Source organism: Mesocricetus auratus, unplaced genomic scaffold, assembly GCF_017639785.1.
Source record: "Mesocricetus auratus isolate SY011 unplaced genomic scaffold, BCM_Maur_2.0 Super-Scaffold_4256, whole genome shotgun sequence".
Lineage (NCBI taxonomy): Eukaryota > Metazoa > Chordata > Mammalia > Rodentia > Cricetidae > Mesocricetus > Mesocricetus auratus.
The window spans coordinates 22152914-22173692 of NW_024429182.1; the positions used below are offsets into that span (position 1 = coordinate 22152914).

Genomic DNA, 20779 nt, shown 5'->3' on the forward strand with positions numbered 1-20779 from the left:
GGTGGTCTTTAAACTCTTCAGAGACCTTCTGGTAACACAGGGCTTTTCTTGACAGTGAAACACATCTGCTCCTAGCAGCATCATTTTCTTCAAGAAAGAGTGACGGGCACTAAGAACCTCCATATGGAGTTTGCTTTCAACGTGGCAAGGCTGGCCATTTGGGCATGGGGCCTCAATTACTGACAGTATACTGTCCATACTGGTCAAGCAGGACACAAAACAAGGCAACTGCTGAACTTTGCCATGACAAGATAGGTCAGTTCTTCAAAATCCCTGCTTCACAGAAAAGTCTGTCAGATATTCTAAGTCCATAAACTGAAGACAGATGTCCCAACATTGCAGAAGAACCTTGGGGTGACTGCCCAGGCAGCCAGGTGTCTCTGTCGTTCTTAGTTTTGGAAGTTGCCTGCTCTGACTTCTGTTTAATCAGGTAATATTATATACTTCTCGGGTCTTTGATGGGGTTAAAGACCAAACAGTTATTGTTAAGTTTTCCTTGTTATCAACTTCAGAAAAGAAACTCACAAAATAGGTATAAAGTATATAAGGTTGAGAAACATAAAAGCTTAAGTTGTTTAAGAAAATGTTTTGAGATCTAAAAACATAGTTTTGGGTTGGTAATACAAGTTAGGACGGAAAGTAAATCAGGTGCAAAACTTTGAACTCATCAAGATAGAAGAATAATGGAGTATTTTCTTTGAATTTTCCAATACTAATGGATTGGACATTGTGAATGTAATTCTTCCCTGATAACTGTTCTTATTATATATAGTTAGAACCTTTCCTTTTTATTTAGACAAGAAGGGGGAATGTTGTGGTATAGTTGTATACTGTGAAGGTGTATTGCTGTGATTGGTGTAATAAAATGCTGAACAGCCAATAGCTAGGCAGGATGTATAGGTGGGTCTTCCAGAGATAGAGGGGTCTCTGAGAAGAAGGAAGGTAGAATCTCCAGGCAGACATGAAGAGGAGACAGGAAGCGCAAGATGGAAGAGAAGTTACGCCATGTGGCAGAACACAGATTTAAACATATGGGTTAATTTTAAGTTACAATAGCTAGATGAGCTGGTGCTGGTAGCACATGCCTTTAATTCCAACACTCAGGAGGCAGAGGCAGGCAGATTTCTGTGAGTGAGTTCTAGGCCAGCCTGGTCTATAGAGTAAGTTCCAGGACAGTTTCCAAAAAAACTACACAGAGAAACCCCGTCTTGGGAAAAAAAAGAGCTAGCTTAGGCCAAGCTTTCATAATTAGTAAGAAGTCTCAGTGTCATTATTTGAGAGCTGGTGGGACAGACTCATTATAACTATCATCCTCATTTTAAATCCAATACTACTTTTTCCACATAGTACCCAGATTTTTCTCACACCCACCTCAGAAAAAAACATTGACAATGATAATGCCATTCAAAAGTATTTAGTACCACTTAATATTAAAACAACTTCCTTATTAACAGCTTAACCCCTGCCTGACGAATGCGGGATTCTACTGAGTTTGCATCAAAAATATAAATAACTCACGTGTCTCCTCTGCATACCAAAGTGTATAGGCAAAAGGTTTGGGGATAGCACTCTAAAGCAGTTACACTAACTACTTACTATTTTAATATTTATAAATGAAATTACAGTGTCTTTTTTCCTGAGGCAGGGTCATGTAGCCCAGGCTAGCCTCAAGCCCCCTATAAAGCTGAGAACTTACACACATATACCACTATACCCAGTTCACACAGAGCTAAGGGACCAAACCCAGGACCTTGTGTATGCATGCTAGTAAGCACTCTACCAGCTGAACTACATCCTCTGACACAACAGTGCTTTAATTTTTGCTTGTTTTGGTTTCTGTTTCTCAAACAGAGTCTAGCATGCGTTACTGCTGATGTGAACCTGCTGTGCTGATTAGGTTGCCCTTGAGTATGTTGCAGCCCCCCCTCCTCCCTGTGCCTCCAGAGTGAGTGGAGAACACAGGCTGAGTGTTCTTAAAGACCTAAAAACTATTACCAGGATGAATTATAAAAACAATTATTACTTGGGAAACAAAAGAAATATTACTGACTCCTTAAATAGATTTCCTAGTATGACTAATGACTAAAGCTTTAAAATTATTTTATAGATGCTGGCTATATTAAATCTGAAAACTACAACTGGACAGGAGAAAACATATCTATTTGTTTAGAGGCAGAGTTTCCCTACGTAGCCCTAGCTAGCCTAGAACTTGCTTTGTAAATCAGGCTGGCTTTGAACTCAGAAACCTGCTTACTGCTGTCTTCCAAGTGTGAATGTTGAGATTAAAGGGGTGCACCACCATGCCAGGCTAGAAAGCTCCTTTTAAACAACAATTCAAACTTTTAGAACAGTCCAAACGGACCCAGGTCCACAGCTTTCCAGTCTCACTAATAGAAGAGTAGCAAAGGTTTAGGAGTCAAATAAGATGGGAATTCCATATGGTTGGTAATACAAATATTAAAGGACTTGGCTTTTAAATCACTAGGAGGCGATGCTCAGTGGCAACGCCTTTTAGTGCAGGCAGACAGGAGCGAAGCTTCAAGTTCAGTGGCACAGCCCCCTCAGCTCTGTATCCCAGTTTCATCCGCTCACAACAGCAACGGTCATAAACTCTTTGTAGACAAAGTACTCAGTGATTAGCTAGGTTTGGTTTCCTCTACCCTGGAGCTACTCAAGTTTAACTAGAAAGTAAATTAAAGCCTTATTACTTTAAAGAATTTTCACAATCTTAACATATTAACAGAAAACACTGTGGCTTGTCTTCATAAATAAATAAATAAATAAATACGACAACTACAGTAAATACCTACAATTTCAAAGTTTGTATCTAGAAAAATGAAAAAGGTTACTTTTCAAGAAAATAATGTTTGAAGGCTGTTAGTGTCTAAAAGAGCTTACTGCTCTTGTAGAGGACCCAGTTTGCTTCCCAGAACCATGCCAGCTCACAATCACCTGGACTCCAGTAACAGGGGATCTGGTGGTTTTTCATTTTTTTTTACCTCAGCCAGTACCAGGCACACACAGGGTGCATCTACATACATACAGGCAAAATATTCATATACATGAGATAAAAATAAATCCTTTAAAAATAAATTTTAAAAAAGAAAACAATGCTTTGAGACAGTCCCATTTTGTAGCCAGCCCATGTTGACCTTGTATTCACTATGTAACTTAGCCTAGCCTTAAATTTGGGGTGATCCTGTCACCTTGGATTCGCCTTGGACTCTCACAAGCTGAGCTGCTAGCCAAGCGCCACCTCACCTGGCAAATAATTTAGAATGCTTTAAGAGTTCTGAGAAACTGCACACTGTACTTACCTGCTGAATAATTTTGGACGTTTTTTGAAGATTTTCTCTGGGAGGGACTTTACCAAATAATTTCCATCCAGGAGCACTATGGACAGCTGATTTGAGTTCCTTTGTCCTTTTTGGGAAAAGGTTTCTGAAACACAGAAAGTTTACACAAATTGTTTTTCCAAAACCAGGGAACTATTAAACAGTAATCCAAGTATATTTATTTCCAAAGAAAATTCAAAATACTTTCAAGTAAAATTATTTACTTCTTATATATTGTTTAGACTAATACAACTCAGTTAAGATACCTGACTTATACAGATGTATTAGTAAAATCACCAATACAGATTTTTTTTTTCAGGCAGGATATCTAATAGCCCCAGCTGACCTCCAACTACCTATATAGCCTATGATGACACTGAATTCCTGATCCTACTACCTCCACATCCCAAGTACTGGGTTTACTGGAACATGCAACCAGGCCCAGCTATTAATAGAAATACTGACAAGATAAACAATAAGAAAAGGTGAAAGCCATAAATTAAATATATTCACTTTAAATTCATGATTCAGATACTTGACTACAAGAGCTTAGGTAACATTATATATATATATATGTATATATATATAAACATTTAATTCTATTTTATGTGTATGTGTTACATGTTGAATGTGTGCATGTGCACCATGGACATACAGGAGCTTCTGAAGGTAAGCAAGAGCATCAGAACCCCTGGAATTAGAGATATAGATGGCTGTGAGCCACCATATAGGTGGTGGGAATCGAACTTGGGTCATTTGTCAGAATAGTAAGAGCTCTTAATTACCTAGCCATCTGTCTAGTCCCAGGTAATGGAATGTTTTAAAAATTGCTATGTAATTACTTTTAGTAATACTTTTCAAATATTTGTAATAAAAGTACATCTACTGCTGCCCCATAGTTATTAATCGCTTTTCCTAAAACAACTATGTAAGAGAGCTTACTGCAGAAAAGTCAGAATGTAATCATAGAAGAAAGTTGTCTCTCATGGAAGATCTAACAAAAAAGAAGCAAGGGGAAGTGATGGGAGGCAGAGACAAGCAATTTCAAACTACAATGCATGACTTATTAATTTTACTTGTTATTACATTTATGGTTGATTTTTTATCATGTGTGTGTGGGTGTGCATGTTTATGCCAATGTGTGTGTGTGTAGAAGACAAGATACCTGTGGGAGCTGCTTCTCTACTCATTCTGTGGGTCATGGGGATTGAATTCAAGTTGTCAAGGTAGGTGGCACGTTCTTTATCCACTAAGGCATCTCAGTTGCCACAATGTCTGACTTTGCCTCATAGCTCTACATTAATCCTTTGATATATGCTCTGTGGTAACAGAAATCTTCAAGCATTTCTGTTTTAAAAGATGAGATTGTCCAGTTTTCTCAGTAGAAGGTACCTAGAGGACGGCCACCGATAAAGGGGCTTTCCTGGGTTCCCAGCTGCTGCAGAGTGAGCAGACGCATGCAGGAGAACACATGCCCAGACCTTGCAGTCCCTCAGGAAACTGGCAGCCTCAGCTTAGAGACTGCAGCCTGCAGCCCTGTCCACTTGGAAACTGACCTTGGCAAAGGCTACCAGCACCAGTGTGCCAGCTCTCTCTCCAGTCCCTGTCTCTAGTCACCCATCTTAATCCCAGGCAACTTGCGCCGAGCATTTCTCCCTATTATGTTCCCTTCATTCTGAAAGCCCTCTTCTGTCCACATTAGCACACAAAAGAAAACCTCTGTCGCCATTGGAAGTGACACCGAGAAAATTCATAAAATAAAACTATGAGCTGATCTTAATCAAATTTAAATATCTGCACTCAAAAAACATCACCACTGAACAGCATATGAAAATTTAGGTTACCCCTTCTACCAAAGTAGAACTAAATAGAAATAACTACTTTAGAAACTTAGAACTTCATCAGCTAATTTTAGTAATCAGCAAAAAGTATATGTACACCAACCAATTACCATGCTCCATTAGAGCACCCCTGTCCACCTCTTGTGGCAATGGGATAACAGTTTTGTTCCTGGAGTGGTTGACCAGTACTGGGGAAACAGTGGAATGACAGCCTTCAAATCATGGCACTGTGCACTCAGTTGGCCTGGTAGTGAGTGCCCTTGGGCCCTTGCACAGACATCATAAGCATCAGTTTCAGTGCTCACCACAGCAGCAGTTTGCTTGGGTATCTATCAAAACACTAAAGAAGCCAGGAACCTTTGCATTCTCCCTTTTGGAGCCTGAGGTGTAAGAAAAACGTGTGTTTCTAGCTGATCACAGAATTAATAGAACAGAAACCTTCAGCCACATTTTTAAAAAAATACATTTTGCAAAAATAGCTTGTAAAAATAAATGCCAGCCTCCAGCAAACAAAAATCAGCAAGTGGTAAGAACGCTTTAACATGGTTCCCAGAATGTCTATTTCTCAACAACAACAAATTATAAAAGTATCTAGAGAAACAAGACAAAAAAACATCTCTGAAGAAGCCCAAACAATAGGATTATTACTGCAAGATGTTGTATCAATCTAACCACTCTAGAAAACATGGGAAGCCATTGATAACTAAAGGAAATGCATGAGCAAGAGCACTGAGGTCCTGAGTTCAATTCCCAGCAATCACATGGTGGCTCACAACCATCTGTTATGAGATCTGGTGCCCTCTTCTGGAGTGCAGGCAGACATAATAAATAAATAAATCTTAAAAAGAAATTATGAAAAAGGAAAAAAAACAGTATTCTTTGCATCAAGGACACTTTCAGGTATTTAAAAAGAGCAGTTGAAGAGATGGTTCAGCAGTCAAAGAAGCACATACTGCTCTTCAAGTCTAAGAGTTCAAGTCCCAGCACCCAAGTCAGCCTGTTCACAACTTCCTGGAACTCCAGCCCCAGAGGACCCAACACCCTCTTCTGGCCTCCTCAAACACTGTCCTCATGTACACAAACCTACATCCAGACATTTGGATATACATGTAATATTTTTAAATTAAATATTTTAAAAGATGTATTTACTTTTATTTATTATGTGCGTGAGAGTTTTGCCTACATGTATGTCAGTCTCTCCACCACATGTATGCCTAGTGGCAGCAGAGGCCAGAAGAGGGTGCTAGATCCGATGAAAGGAGATGTCATTCTGTAAATGTCTCTCTTATTGATGAATAAAGCACTGTTGGCCAATAGGGAAGCAAGATAGGTGGGACTAGGAGACAAGGAGGATTCTGGGAAATGTAGTAAAGAGAAGTCACCATGTGATCCAGGCAAGAAGTGATGTAGCAGGGCAGAATCAGTATATAAGCAGGGACAAGCAGGAAATTCTCTCCTTCTCCCTCCCCTCTCCCTTCTCTTCTCTCCTGAGACACTGACCAGTTAAGATGTAGGACACCAGAGGAGTAAGAAGTCCCTGGACCTTTCTCCAGTAAGATAAGACCATGTGGAAATAATTATTTCAATTATTAGAAAATGGGTTAACATTTAAGACAGAGCTAGCCAATAAGAAGTCATAGCCAGCAGCCAACAGTATTCATAATTAATATAGTGTCTGCGGTGGGACCTAGCCAGACCAAGAAAACTCATGTTACAAGATCCAATGGAACTGGAGTTATGAATGATTATGAGCCACCATGTTGGGGACTAGGAATCAAACCCAGGTCCTCTGCAAGTTGTCTTAACCATTGAACTATCTCTTCAGCTCCCAAAATAAAAACCTTAAAAAAAAAAAACCTACCAAGTATGGTGGTGCACACCTTTTTAGTCCCAGCTGTTAGAAGGCAAAAGCAGCTGGATCTTTGAGTTCAAGGCTAGACCAATCTATATAGTGAGTTCCAGGACAGCCAGAACTACTTAAGAGAGGCCCTGTCTCAAAACAAACAAAAACAAATAATAAAAGTGATACCCAGAAAATATGTGAGTCATATCTGTCCTAACTTAAAAAAGAAATAATAAGCAAATAGTTCAATTAAAAATGTGCAGAAGATTTGGAAAGCACATGTTTCTTCAAGGTCTATAAACAGCTGTTAAATACACAAAGAGAGCACATGACACAAATCAGAGCCTACAACTAGACACTACTATATTATCTATAATGTAGTAGCATGATCAGAACTTTTTTTTTCCTGTGGCTGAGTAATAATATTCTGTTGTATGTCATTTCTAGGGAGTTCATACCAAATATAGACTGGATGACTTAAAAACAGTTTTGGCACAGTGTTGGAGGTTAGACATGTAAAATCAAGATGTGGATGGTCTGTTTTCTCCCAAAGTCTCTCTCTTTAGCATACAGGTAGCTTTCTTGTTGCTGTGTCTTTGTCTCACTTTTCTGCTTTACACACATCCATTGTTTCTATTTTTTTTAAGAAGAATACAAGTCATAATGGATTAGGCCTCAGCAAATGATTTATTTCCATCTTAATTACCTCATCTTCAACTGCAATCATAGTCTAAGGGTGGTTAGAGCTTTAGAATTTTGAGGGGACACAGTTTTTTCCACAGCATACAGAAACACAGTATACTTATTCACTTGTTGTAGGTACTTGCATTGTTTCTACCTTTGGCTGTTGTGGGTATCAGTGCTATATGTGAATATTGGTAAAGTTGTTTTGTTATGTTTTCAGTTCTTTTGGGTAAAACACAGGACTGGAATTTTGGGATTAAGTAATAATTCTGCTTACCATATTGTGCATATGAGTTGCAAAGCTTTTCTACAGTCACTGCACGATTTTACATACTCAGCACCCTTCTGAAAAAATGGTACCATGAGAAAGAAGGAACTAGTGCTGTATAACTCCACTTATATAAGGTCTCAGTTAGGGTCGCAATTGCTGTTATTAAACCACCACCACCAAAACATCTTAGAGAGGAAAGGGTTTATTTCCATTACACTTCCTCATCACAGTTCATCATCAAAGGCAGTGAGCAGAAACTCAAACAGGGCATAAACCAATGCAGATCCATGGAAGAGTGTTGCTTACCGGCTTTCTCTTCATGGCTTAGTCATTCTCTCTGCTTTCTTACAGCACTCAAGTCCACCAGCCCAGGGGTGATACAACCCACAATTGGCTGGTCCTCCCACATCAATCACTAATTAAGAAAATCCTACAGGCTTGCTTACAGTTTGATCGTCTTCGGTTCCCTCCTCTAAACTCCAGTTTGCATCAGGTTAACATAAAACATCCAGCAACAATGAAATACTGAGAACAGAGAATTCTTAGTAACAGGAAGCAGACTGCTACTAGGAGCTGAAGAGGAAATGAGTTACAATGCCTGATGAATTAACAGTTTCTGTATGGAGTGATAAGTTCTATAAGTAGATAATGTGATGATGTACCACCACACCATAAATGTGCTTAATAACACCGGTCTGCATAGCTATATACACAGTCTCTCTCTCCTCTTCCTCCTCCTCTTCCTCCTCCTCCTCTTCTTCCTCTCTCTCTCTCTCTCTCTCTCTCTCTCTCTCTCTCTCTCTCTCTCTCTCTCTCTCCTTCTCTCTCCTCTCTCTCATACACACACACAAACACATATTCTTATATATACATATATATACATATACATATATGTATACTTACAAACGATTAAAGCAAATGATGGAGGATGTCCTTCTGTATGCTGTGAATATATGTTTCTCTTATTGGTTGATGAATAAAGCTGTTAAGGCCAATTGACAGGCAGGATGTAGCCATGCAGGAAGTATAGGTGGGGCTACCAAACTAGGAGAATTCTGGGGAGAGGAACACGGAGAGTAGACTGAGTCATGAGTGGTAAACATACCACTGCCGTTTTGGAAAGCCACAGTGGGTGTTTAGCCAGCAGTCAGCTGCTGCTTTAATTCTAGCCTTGCTGTTTAGCAGATTAAAGACTCATGTGGTCAGAAAAAGACAGAGATATACAGTAAAGACTGATTCAGAAAAAAAAAACCCTCTAAATGTTTTACAGTGTGTTTAAAAATATACATAGGCTTGGGAGAGAAAAGAAAAAGTATAGAGAAAGTCCTAAAAAAAAGAAATAGAGTAGCTGGGTGTGGTGGCACATGTCTTTAATCCCAGCACTTAAGAAGGCTGAGGCAGGGAGATCTCTGTGATTTCAAGGTCAGCTGGTGTACAGAGTGAGTTCAAGGGCAGCCAAAGTTACACAGAGAAACCATGTCTCAAAAAAACAAAAAACAAAACAAAAAATAAAAAGAAATAGAGTTTTAAAAAAAACCATGTAAAGATGGAAACTACACAGAGTCTGGATACTGTATGTTATTGTTTGTCTTTGAATTGTTTGACTGCTGAGGAAGGAACAAGTGCTGCTAAAAGACATTTGATTATAAATGCTGCGGGACTAATCCAACCTATATATTTTGAAAATGCTTTGACTTCAAAATTTAAGTCTAAGGACATGTTACTTTGGCAAAGAGGTTCTGCTTTTGTTTCCACAGAAGATGAAAAGCTGTGGAGTCCTTCCTTCAGGGGATTTGATCAAGCAAGACCACCTGAAGCAGTAGCCCAGGTGATCCAACATCCCAAACAGCTGAGACAATGCAGCCTCAGACTCCTTCAGCCAGGTTTCTGGGTTTTCTCAGGATCCCCTTAGGATGGACAGCACCCCCAAACAGTAGGAAGCAGTTTGGAGAAAACTATGCTCACATTCCCAAATACTGTGTATAAATGTTTGTTTTCATTTAAACAGGGTTGGTTATAAATGGTTAATAATCACATTCAATCTGTTTCTAAAGGGAAAAAAAGGAATATGGTATAGAAATGAATACTTTGCATTGCTACGACTTTTGGTTTATTGATACAAATTTAAAGTCAATTTTGTTATATGTATATTTCTACTCTTGTTTAGGTATTCTGTTTATACAGCTCATTTAAAATGTAATGTATAATTAAATACAGATTATAGATAGTCACCTATAATAGTCAAAACTTATAGCTATGTTAGTTAGGTTTTCTAGACATACAGAGACATATTTCAAATGGATATTCTTCAAGCCTTTCAAAGACCTACAGAATATGCATTTAAAATGGTTTGTATATTTAGGTTTTTCATGACAATGAGACACAACTGTTGCTGGCAACACCAATTACATCAGAGAGGAAGTTGGGCATCGAAGAAACTTATTATGAAGTTTGCCTTTGACATGGAAAGGATAGCCATTTGGACAAGAAACTGCTCTTGCCTAGACTTCTTGACAGCATTTTGTTCAAACTGGACAAGCAGGTTACAAAGGAAGTGACTACTGAACTTGCCAAGGGCTAAGAAGGTTCCTTGGGTTCCTGCTTTACAGAAGAAAGCAACTGATGAATTTTGCCAACACAAGACATAACAGATCTTCAAAGTTCCTACTTCACTAAAAAGTTTGCCAGACACTATGGCCTATGGGATGGATACCCCAATGTTACAGAGAAACTTTGGATGACTGTCCAGGCATCAAGATGTCTCTGTTAATCCTAGAGTTTATATCCTTGTGAGATCTTTGATGGAGTTGAAAACAGATAAACACATATGTTTTTCTTTAGTTATGATAAAAGATAAGTTACATATAAAACTTTAGACTCACAAAGACAGGATAGATAAAATAGTTTCTATAAATGAACTAAATATTGTAACTATAATTCTTCCTTGATAACTTTTGTTATATATATTTTTACTATGTTCAAGTTAAAACCTTCCTTTTTATTTCAACAGAAAAGAGATGATGGGGGATGTAATTCTGTATGCTGTAAATATATGCTTCTCTTATTTTTTGATGAATAAAGCTGTTTTGGCCAATGGACAGGCAGGAAGTATAGGTGGGGCTACCAGTCTAGGAGAATGCTAGGAAGAGGAACTTAGAAAGTGAGTCAGAAAGGAGGCACCATGTAGCTGCCGAGAAAGAAAGAGACCCGGGTATCACTGGTAAGCCAAGACCACATGGAGATAAACAGATTAATAGAAATGGCTTAATAATTGAGAGAGCTAGCCAAATAGAAGCCTGAGCCATCAACCAAACAGTTTATAATTAATATAAGCCTCTGTATGTTTATTTGGAACTGAAGGGCAGTGGGACCAGGCTGGACAGAAACTTCATCCACAGCAGAAGTTACACCATGTATATCTTACCATAATTACTTAATTTAATTAAATTAAAATTTTGGTGTGATACTGGGGATGGAACCCAGTGCTTTGTAAATGCTATGCAAGGGTTCTACCACTGACCTAAAATCCCCAGAACCTTCATTTTTTTTAAAGGCACGTTTTCTCACTATAGTGCCCAGATGGTTCTCCAAATGCTAGACTTAAGTAATTTGCCTGCCTTGGCCTCTTGAGTAGCTGGGACAATGGTGCACCACCATAGCCAGTAAAAGACCTTGTCTCAAAAATAAGACAGGGCTGGACATAGTGGCACTACCATCACTTAGTTGAGAGACCAGTTCCAGGCCAGCTGGGGCTGCATAGTAAGACCCTGTCAAAAAAAAAAAAAAAAATGTTGGCACTCCAGAGGCAATCTTCTCTAAGAAGACCATCTGCTGTGAAATAATTCTCTTGTACATATTTAATAAAATGTTAATTAGCCAGTAGCCAGGCAGAAAATATAGGCAGGGCAACCAAACTAAGGATGATGGGTAGGAGAAGGGCAGCCAGCTGCAGTTGGAGCAAGAATGCCAGAGGACAAGTAAAGCCATGAGTCACAAGGCAGAATGTAGATTAATAGAAATGGGTTCATTTAAGTTGTAAAAACTAGTTTGTAATAAGCCTGAGCCATCAACCAAGCATTTATAATTAATACAAGCCTCTGTGTGATAACTTGGGAAGTGGCTGCCAGGTATTTGGGAATGGGCAGTCAGGACAGGAAATGTCCATTTACAACCATCCTCAGGAGAAGCAAGCCTGACCATTCTACCATCACCCAGTTCCTCTGATCACTGAGTCAGCCATGAAGAAGACAGAACAGTTTTGTTCATTGTGCACATCAATGCCAACAAGCACCAAATCAAACAGGCTACCCGGAAACTCTGTGACAGTGATCTGGCCCAAGTCAATACTGACTGCTGCTGCTCCTCCTGCTTTGAGGAGGTGCCAGGAAATTCAGACCATCTATACTGAGTTCCATGAATAATTCTAAATATGTTTTTTCACCATACCCCACCCCCAAAGTAAGAGGGATGCAGGAATATACATAATGTTGATTTCTGGCACACACACATACTCTCACACACACACTGCAAGAAATTTGAGTACACATTTTACTGAGGAAAATTAAGACTATTAAGCTATATGAAAAAGATATTTGATATCATTAGTCAACAGAAAAAAATACAAATTAAAACTACAGTGAGTGGCTAGAGGGATGGCTCAGGGATTGAAAACACTGACTGCCCTTCCAGGGGACCTAGGCTCAATTTCCAGCACTTACATGTCAGCTCACAACTTTCTACAATTCAGATTTCTAGAGAATCTGATGCCCTCCACTGGCCTCTGTGGGAATCTCTATGTGTATGAGCTGCACAGAGAGACATGGGGACAAAACACCAATGCACATAAAATAAAAACAGTAATTAAAAATTTAAATCCTACAATAAAACGTCACATCCTTGATGAGAACTATTATTTTAAAATTACAGGCAATGATAAATATGAGAAAGATAAGAGTCCTTATACATTGTTAGTGGAAATCTTAAAGGATACAACCATTCTGGAAAACAATTGAGCAGTTTTTAATATGTGATACTCATTAATCCACTTTTAGGTGTCAGTCAAAAGAAAAAGAAAACATAGGTGCCCATAAAGATAGCAGCATTGCTCATAATAGTGCAAATAGTCATCAGTGGCTTAATGGTTAGATAGTTAAGAGCACATGCTGCTTTTCCAGAGGACCTGGATTCAATTCCCATTGTGATGTGGTAGATGCATGTAAACGAATAACATACATCAAGAAAACGACTGTTACATGGATAAACTAAAAAAAGAAAAACATTCTAGATAAAAGAAGTCAAACATTTAAGGTCACAAATTGTATAATTCAATTTATATAAATTATCCAAGAAAGGCAAATCTGTGGAGCCAGAAACTAGATCAGAGCTGCCTTGGGTTGAAGTTAAGACTACAAATGGGCATAAGGAATCTCTTTGGTGCAGATAGAAATGTCTAAAACACTGTGAGGGCTGTATAACTATAAAACACTAAAATCACTGAATTGCATGCTTAAAATGAGTATTAATATAGCTACAGACTATTAGTATTAACAAAATGAACACTGGTCTTCTGTCAGGTTAGTAATTCTGATGTGGTTTATCAGAAACAAAAAGGCAGAAAAAGAGGACTAGAAATTAAGGCAAAGCAACACATTTTAAAATAAGAATACTAAAAATAAATCTTTGCTAAAAATTTACAGCATTGTGACAAAACATAGGAAAAGAGAACTTAGTAGATCCAGGCGTAAGGCTGTTCCAATGAAATTTTAGTACTGGAGAAACTGAGGACAGCTGAGCTCCAGGCCAGTCTGGACAAGAGTTGAGGCTCACCTAACCTATGTAACAGTAGTGCTCAACATGTAGGTTGAAACCCATTAGAGGGGGTCACCTAAGACCACTGGAAAACACAGATATTTACATTACAAAGCAGAACAGTAGCAAAATTACAGTTATGAAGTAATCGTGAAAATAGTTTTGTGACTGGGGATAACGACAACATGATAAAGTATGCTAAAGGGCCACAGCATTAGGAAGGTAAAAATGGCTCTTATATAACGAGACCCTATCTAAATAATTTATCTTTTTGTTAAGTCCAATATGAACTTAACAGCAAAATTAGACAGAAATATCATGTTATAGTAAATTAATAGATCAATATAATTCCATTTTGCTAAAGATAAAAATCCTAAACAAATAGTAAACTAAATATAAACTTTCATATGGTAGTCATTTATGACTAAGTTGGGCTTGCCTCAAAAACTGCAAGGGTGTGAGCCAGTGAGATAGCTCAGTGGGAAAGGGAGCTTACTATCTGCCAAGCCTGGCAACTTGAACCCGCATATTGGAAGGAAAGAACCTACTCTCCCAAGTTGTTCTATGACCTCTGCACATGCATCAGAAGTCACACATGTGCACGCATACACACAAATAAAATGAGGAAAATGTTAATATTTAATGCAAGAATAAGTTGGCAGGGGTGGTGCATGCCTTTGATCCCAGCACTTGGGAGGCAGAGGCAGGTGACCTCTGTGAGTTTGAGGCCAGCCTGGACTACAGATTGAGTTCCAGGAAAGACAGGCCTATACAGAGAAACCCTGTTTGGGGGGGGGGGGGTAACGGAGAAAATAAAACAAATGCAAAAGTAGTAAAATATTGAGCTATTAATATTACTCATAAAATTAATATGTCAAATATTATTTAACACATTTGCAGGAAAATTTTATGATCATCTCAGTAACAGCAGAAACTGTTAGGACCTGAAGCTTCTATTTGACAGTAGACATTTACTAAAAAGACTATCCAATAGGTTATTCTTTTTAGTTTTGGTTTGGGTTTTGGTTTTTGAGACAGGGTCTCTCCACATAGCTGGTTGTCCTGGAACTCAGTATGCAGACCCAGCTGGCCTTACACTCACAGGGATCTGCCTGCTTCTGCCTCCGGAGTGGGGGGGGGGGAATTAAAGGCGTGCGCCACCACCACCACATCCAGCTCCTTTCAGGGTGTGTGTGTGTGTGTGTGTGTGTGTGTGTGTGTGTGTGTGTGTGCGTTTTGTTTGCATGTAGCATGTATGTGCTTGCACATGTGGACAGTGCCCACTGAGGCGGGAAGGGTGAATCAAATCTCTAGAACTGGAGTTACAGATGGTGGGAAGCCTCCATGTTGGTGCTAGGAATCAAACCTGGGTTCTGTGGAAGAGCAGCCACTGCTCATAATTGCTCTGCCATCTCTCCAGCCCTTACAATAGGCTATTCTTGATAAAATGCCAAAACCAAATTGTTTTGAAATCAGAAACAAGACAAGGATTATGGCATTGCTATTTCTATCCAACATTATATTGAAGATTCTTACTTAATACTTACTTAATACAATAAGACAATAGAAAGAAAAGACTGCTAGAAAGAAGTAAAAGTCCTAATTCACAGATGAGACCATTTCTTGATTCGATTCCAAAAATAGCAGCTGAAAATGTAAAATATTGCAAAATACAGCAACAAATTAAAAAGCCAGGAAGTTAACTTGGAATGAAAGCAAGAAAAATGTATAAGGATGTAATTGAGTCAGGTGTAGTGGTGCAGGCACCCATGTGACAGCTGTAGGCAGATCAAGGCCAGCCTGGTGAATACAGTGAGCTCCATGATAGCCAGGGCTCCGCAGAGAAACCTGTTGGGGAAGTCTTATGTCAATAAAGTACTGTTGAGCCTATAGGGAACCAAGATGGGAGGGACTAGGAGTTGAGGAGGATTCTGGGAAAGAGAAAGACAAGAGAGTTCGAGATGTAACCGCATGGGGTAGGAAGCCGGGAACTATTCTCCGGTAAGAAACATACTTAGATTAACAATTATGGGGTAAAGCAGAGCTAGCCAGTAAGAGACAAGCAAGGCCAACAGCTTCATAATTAATATAGCCTCCTGTGTGTTTATTTGGGACTCATGCGGATCTAGAAACAGGCTGGCGCGGCAGAGCCCAGGCGACTGGCGGGGGATAAACCAAAGCGGCTAGCAAAAGAAAAAGCTTCTCTTAACAGAATGGTGTCAGAAGTGGGATTATGAGTTTCCACGCAAAATAGCAAAAGCTTTAAAGGAATTTTAGAAACAGAAGAACAGAGAGAAGCAAAGATTTTGGTAGCAGCAATTTTCTCAGGTGTGCTCTGTTTTGCTAACGACAAGCCGAGATTCACATGGCTCGCTTACTGGAGTCTTCCTGACTCGGCATAAAAAGAAAAAAAAAATCAGCCAGAAAAATTGTTTTAAGAGACTCTGCTAACGATTGAAAAGTGTGTACGTACAGCTGGAAGTGGCAGCTTTTGCTGGAGGTCAGCATGGACTGAGGCGGTAAGCTAGAGTCACGCTTACGCCCGCCATCTTGAAACGGCAGTTTAAAACAGTCGCGGTTTTACAGATAAGACACGTGGCCAGAAAAACATAAAGATTTACAGTAAAGTCACACTTGGATAAAGAAAACCTCTAAAGGTTTACAGTGTGTTTAAAAATATATGGGAGATTGAGAGAGAAAATGAAATGGCAAAGTGGTAAATAAATACAAAAGCCAGCGTTGTGGTGGCGCACGCCGGTAGGATTGCTCCAGAGGCAGAGGCAGGCAGGTTTCCAAAGAAACCCTGTCTCAGAGAAAAATAAATAAAAGTAAAAGAAATAAAGTAATAATAAATAAATAAGCCACACAAAGATGGAAAATACACAGAGAGTCTGGATACTGTACACTATTGTGTTTTTCAGTTTTTTGCTTGCTCAGGAAGGAACTGCTGCTAAAGTACACTTGATTATAAATGCTGCTGAATTAATCCAACTTCTATCTTTTAAAAATGCCTTGACTTCAAAATTTAAGTGTAAGGATATGTTACTCGGAAAAGGAGTTTTTATTTATGTTTCTACAGAAAATGAAAAGCTGAGAATTCCTTCCAGGCTTCTGTGGTTTCACGAACCAAGACCCCGGAAGCAGTGGACCAGGTGTTTCAACAACTGAGACAGCTAAGATGATACAGCTCTACAGACCATAAAAATAAGGACTTATACAGGCTTCTGGGTTTTGTCATGATCCCCATGGTATAAACAGCGCCCCCTTCCAGCAGGAAGCAGTTTGGAATGAGCGACGTCCCAATTCCCATCTTGTTTATAAATCTTTGTTTTCATTTAAATGGGATAGTGATCACAGCCAATCTTTTTTAATGGTAAAAAAGGGGAATTATGGTATGGGTATTGTTTTTCATTTATTGATACAAATTCAAGGTCAATTTTGTGATGTGTATATTTCTCCTCTTGATTAAGTATTGTGCTTATACTGATCTTTTAAAACGTAATGCATAATTGAATACAGACTATAGATAGTTACTTATAATAGAATTTATAGTTAGGTAAGTTAGGTTTTCTAGATATACAGAAATATATTTGAGATGGACAGTCTTCAAACCTCTCAAAGACCTTCAGAACATGGCATTTAAAATGGTTTAGGGTTTTTCTTGACAATGAGAAATGTCTGCTCCTGGCAGCACCAATTATGTCTGAGAGGAAAACGGGCATCGAAGAAACTCGTTATGGAGTTTGCTTTCAACATGGCAAGATTAGCCATTTGGGCAAGAAACTGCTCTTGCCTAGACTGTTTGACTGTTGTTGTATAATCTGGACATGCAGGACCCACAGGAAAGTGACTGTTGAACTCAGTCTTACAGGGTTCCTGCTTCATGGAAGAGTCTACGGGACTTTCTGCAGGACACAGAAAAATGACTGACAGACTGCTGATGCAGATGGACAGTTTTGAAATTTCCTGCTTTGCTGAGAAGTGTTCCAGACACATTGTGGCCTATGGGCTGAAGATGGATGCCCGGACAATACAGAGGAACTTTGGGTGACTGTCCAGATAGCAAGATGTCTCTGTCAATCCTAGTGTTTATATATTATCCTTCTGTGGTCTTTGATGGAGTTGAAGACAGATAGTTATAATTATAGTTTTCCTTAGTTATGATAAGAGATAAGCTACATATAGAACTTTAGACTCACAAGGATGGGATGGATGATATTTTCTTTAGATCTTGCTAAATGTTAATAGACAAAATGTTGTAACTGTGTTCTTACTTGATAACTGTTCTGTCATATACAATTTGACTATGTTAAAGTTAAGACCTTTCTTTTTGTTTAAACAGAAAAGAGGAGATGTTGGGGAAGTCTTATGTCAATAAAGTACTGTTGAGCCTATAGGGAACCAAGATGGGAGGGACTAGGAGTTGAGGAGGATTCTGGGAAAGAGAAAGACAAGAGAGTTCGAGATGTAACCGCATGGGGTAGGAAGCCGGGAACTATTCTCCGGTAAGAAACATACTTAGATTAACAATTATGGGGTAAAGCAGAGCTAGCCAGTAAGAGACAAGCAAGGCCAACAGCTTCATAATTAATATAGCCTCCTGTGTGTTTATTTGGGACTCATGCGGATCTAGAAACAGGCTGGCGCGGCAGAGCCCAGGCGACTGGCGGGGGATAAACCAAAGCGGCTAGCAAAAGAAAAAGCTTCTCATAACAGAAACCCTGTTAAAAAAAGTATGCATGTATGCATTATGTATGTAATGCTGATAAATAAAAGACCCAAGGACTGATATTGGGGTTCAAGCTTTAATCTGAAGATCAGAGAAGCAAAATAGTCAGTCACTAACTCTTAGCTCTACCTCAGCTCAGGGGCAATCCTCAGACTACTTCCGACTTCACTGCTCCTCAGGTTCACTCAGACTGTTACTCTCTCCTCAACATGGTTAGAGACTCTATGCCTTCCTATCTTCAGGGTGACAAGAATGAATGTCTATGTTTTATACCTCTCAAATCCTGGGATTAAAGGTGTAAGCCCTGATTCACTCTGGTAGCCCAGGGTGGTCTTAGCAGCTCAGGGTGGTCTTGGACTCAGAGATCTGTCTTAATCCTGAGTCCCAGGATTAAAGGTGTGTGCCTGGCTTCTATGGCTTGTGGCTGACTTTGTTTTCTGAATCCTCGGGCAAGCTTTAATAAATCATAAATAGTATCACCATATATGTGATTAAATTAAACTTAATTACCTTAATTAGCTAATTGAAGTTAAATGATATGATCATGCTGATAGGATCTAGTGGGAGGGCCAGGGAGCTGGCGTGGCATGTAAAAGGCTCAAGCAGAAAGATCACGTTTGGAGCCAGTCTAGGTTACACCGTGAGTTAGAGGGGCCAGCCTAGAGAGCAAGACTGCTTCAAAGCAGACAAGGAAAAATAAGCAAACAACAAAACAAAGAAAGACAAGCCAGAAGAGCACTTGCTGTTCAAGGGTAAACACGACCGTTGGTTATTCAATGGCTATATTTCAACTGAACTGGCATAATTGTGATTTCTAAGGCTGGACAAAGGGTTCATCAGTGTATATTGTATATAATGATACTTCACATCTGTTACCTATCTGATTTTTTTTTACATTCATTTATTTATGAGGGGGCATACAATGGTGCAGTGTGAAAGTGGAGGTCAGAGAGAAAACTGCAGGATCAGTTAGTTCTCTCTCTCTCTCCTCTCTCTCTCTCTCTCTCCCTCCCTCCCTCCGTCTGTCTGTCTGTCTGTCTGTCTGTCTCAACCGCTTAGTCTCTTTTAAGAAGTATTTAATTTATTTGTCCCTTTATTCTGTGTGCATGTGCGATTTGTATGTGAAGGCCAGGCAGTCTGGGTAGGGACTATCTTCTATTATGAGGGTCCCAGGGATGAAAGACTCCCAGGCTTTATCTGCTGAGCCACCTTCCTGGTCCTACTAGGATTCTATAACAGGGATGAAGAGCTCTCCCTGCAAATGCTTAGGATCAACAGCATTTTAGATTCTGGGGTTTTTAAACTTTGTAATACCTGAATATACTTCACCAGTTAAAGATCACTATCTATCCAGGCAGTGGTAGTGCATACCTTTAATCCCAGCACTTGGGATGCAGATGAAGGTGGATCTCCGTGAGTTTGAGGCCAGCCTGCTCTACAGAATGAGTTCCAGGACAGCCAGGGCTGTTACACAGAGAAACCCTGTCTTGAAAAAAAATAAATAAATAAATCCCTATCTTAAAAAAAAATCTGAAATGCTTTGAAATCCTAAATTTTCTGAGCATCTTGTAGGCACCCAAGAGATGTGCATTTTAGGGCTGGCTATGGCAGAACATGTGCCTACACAAGACCTGAGTCCAATTCTGGTACAAGGAACAAAGGACAAAAGCTTCAGATCTGTATTTGATCTTGGTTGAATATTTGAGGAGTCATCAGATTTCAAAAGTTCAGATCACCAATGTCCACACTACAACTGTGAAGGAGCTCTAAACTGTGACATTTCCTATACTGCACAGGCCACTCTTGTTCTACCTGTAACTTTTTTCTTTTAAGATTTATTTATTTAATATATACAGTGTTCTGCCTGCATGTATGTCTGCACACCAGAAGAGGGCACCAGATCTCATTACAGATGGTTGTGAGCCACCATGTGGTTTCTGGGAATTGAACTCATGATCTCCGGAAGAGCAACCAGTGCTCTTAACTTCTGAGCCATCTCTCCAGATCTTTGCCTCTAACTTTTTGGCATAAATACCTGAGCCAAATTGATAAACATTTCATGATCTAATATACTCCTCTTAGGGTCATTTCACATCTCTATAAATATTTATCTTACACATCACATTCACTAGGTCACATGGTTTGAATGGGAATGGCCCCTTAGGCTCATATATTTCAAAGCTTAGCCATAAGGGAGTGGCACTATTTAAAAGGATAAGGATATTGGAGGAAATGTGTCACTGGGGGTGGGTTTTGAGGTTTCAAAAG

At 39.3% G+C, this 20779-nt stretch overlaps 1 protein-coding gene across 4 annotated transcripts in view; it reads right to left on the minus strand.

Annotated features, from left to right (window-relative positions):
• The window catches only part of Tbc1d12 (TBC1 domain family member 12), a 94022-nt gene that overhangs the window by 57870 nt on the left and 15373 nt on the right, over window positions 1-20779 (minus strand). For all 4 annotated transcript variants that reach the window (XM_040744902.1, XM_040744899.1, XM_040744907.1 and 1 more), the window contains exon 2: window positions 3318-3441. In XM_040744902.1, the coding sequence (XP_040600836.1) occupies window positions 3318-3441 (124 nt within the window). The remainder of the gene's footprint in view (window positions 1-3317; window positions 3442-20779) is intronic.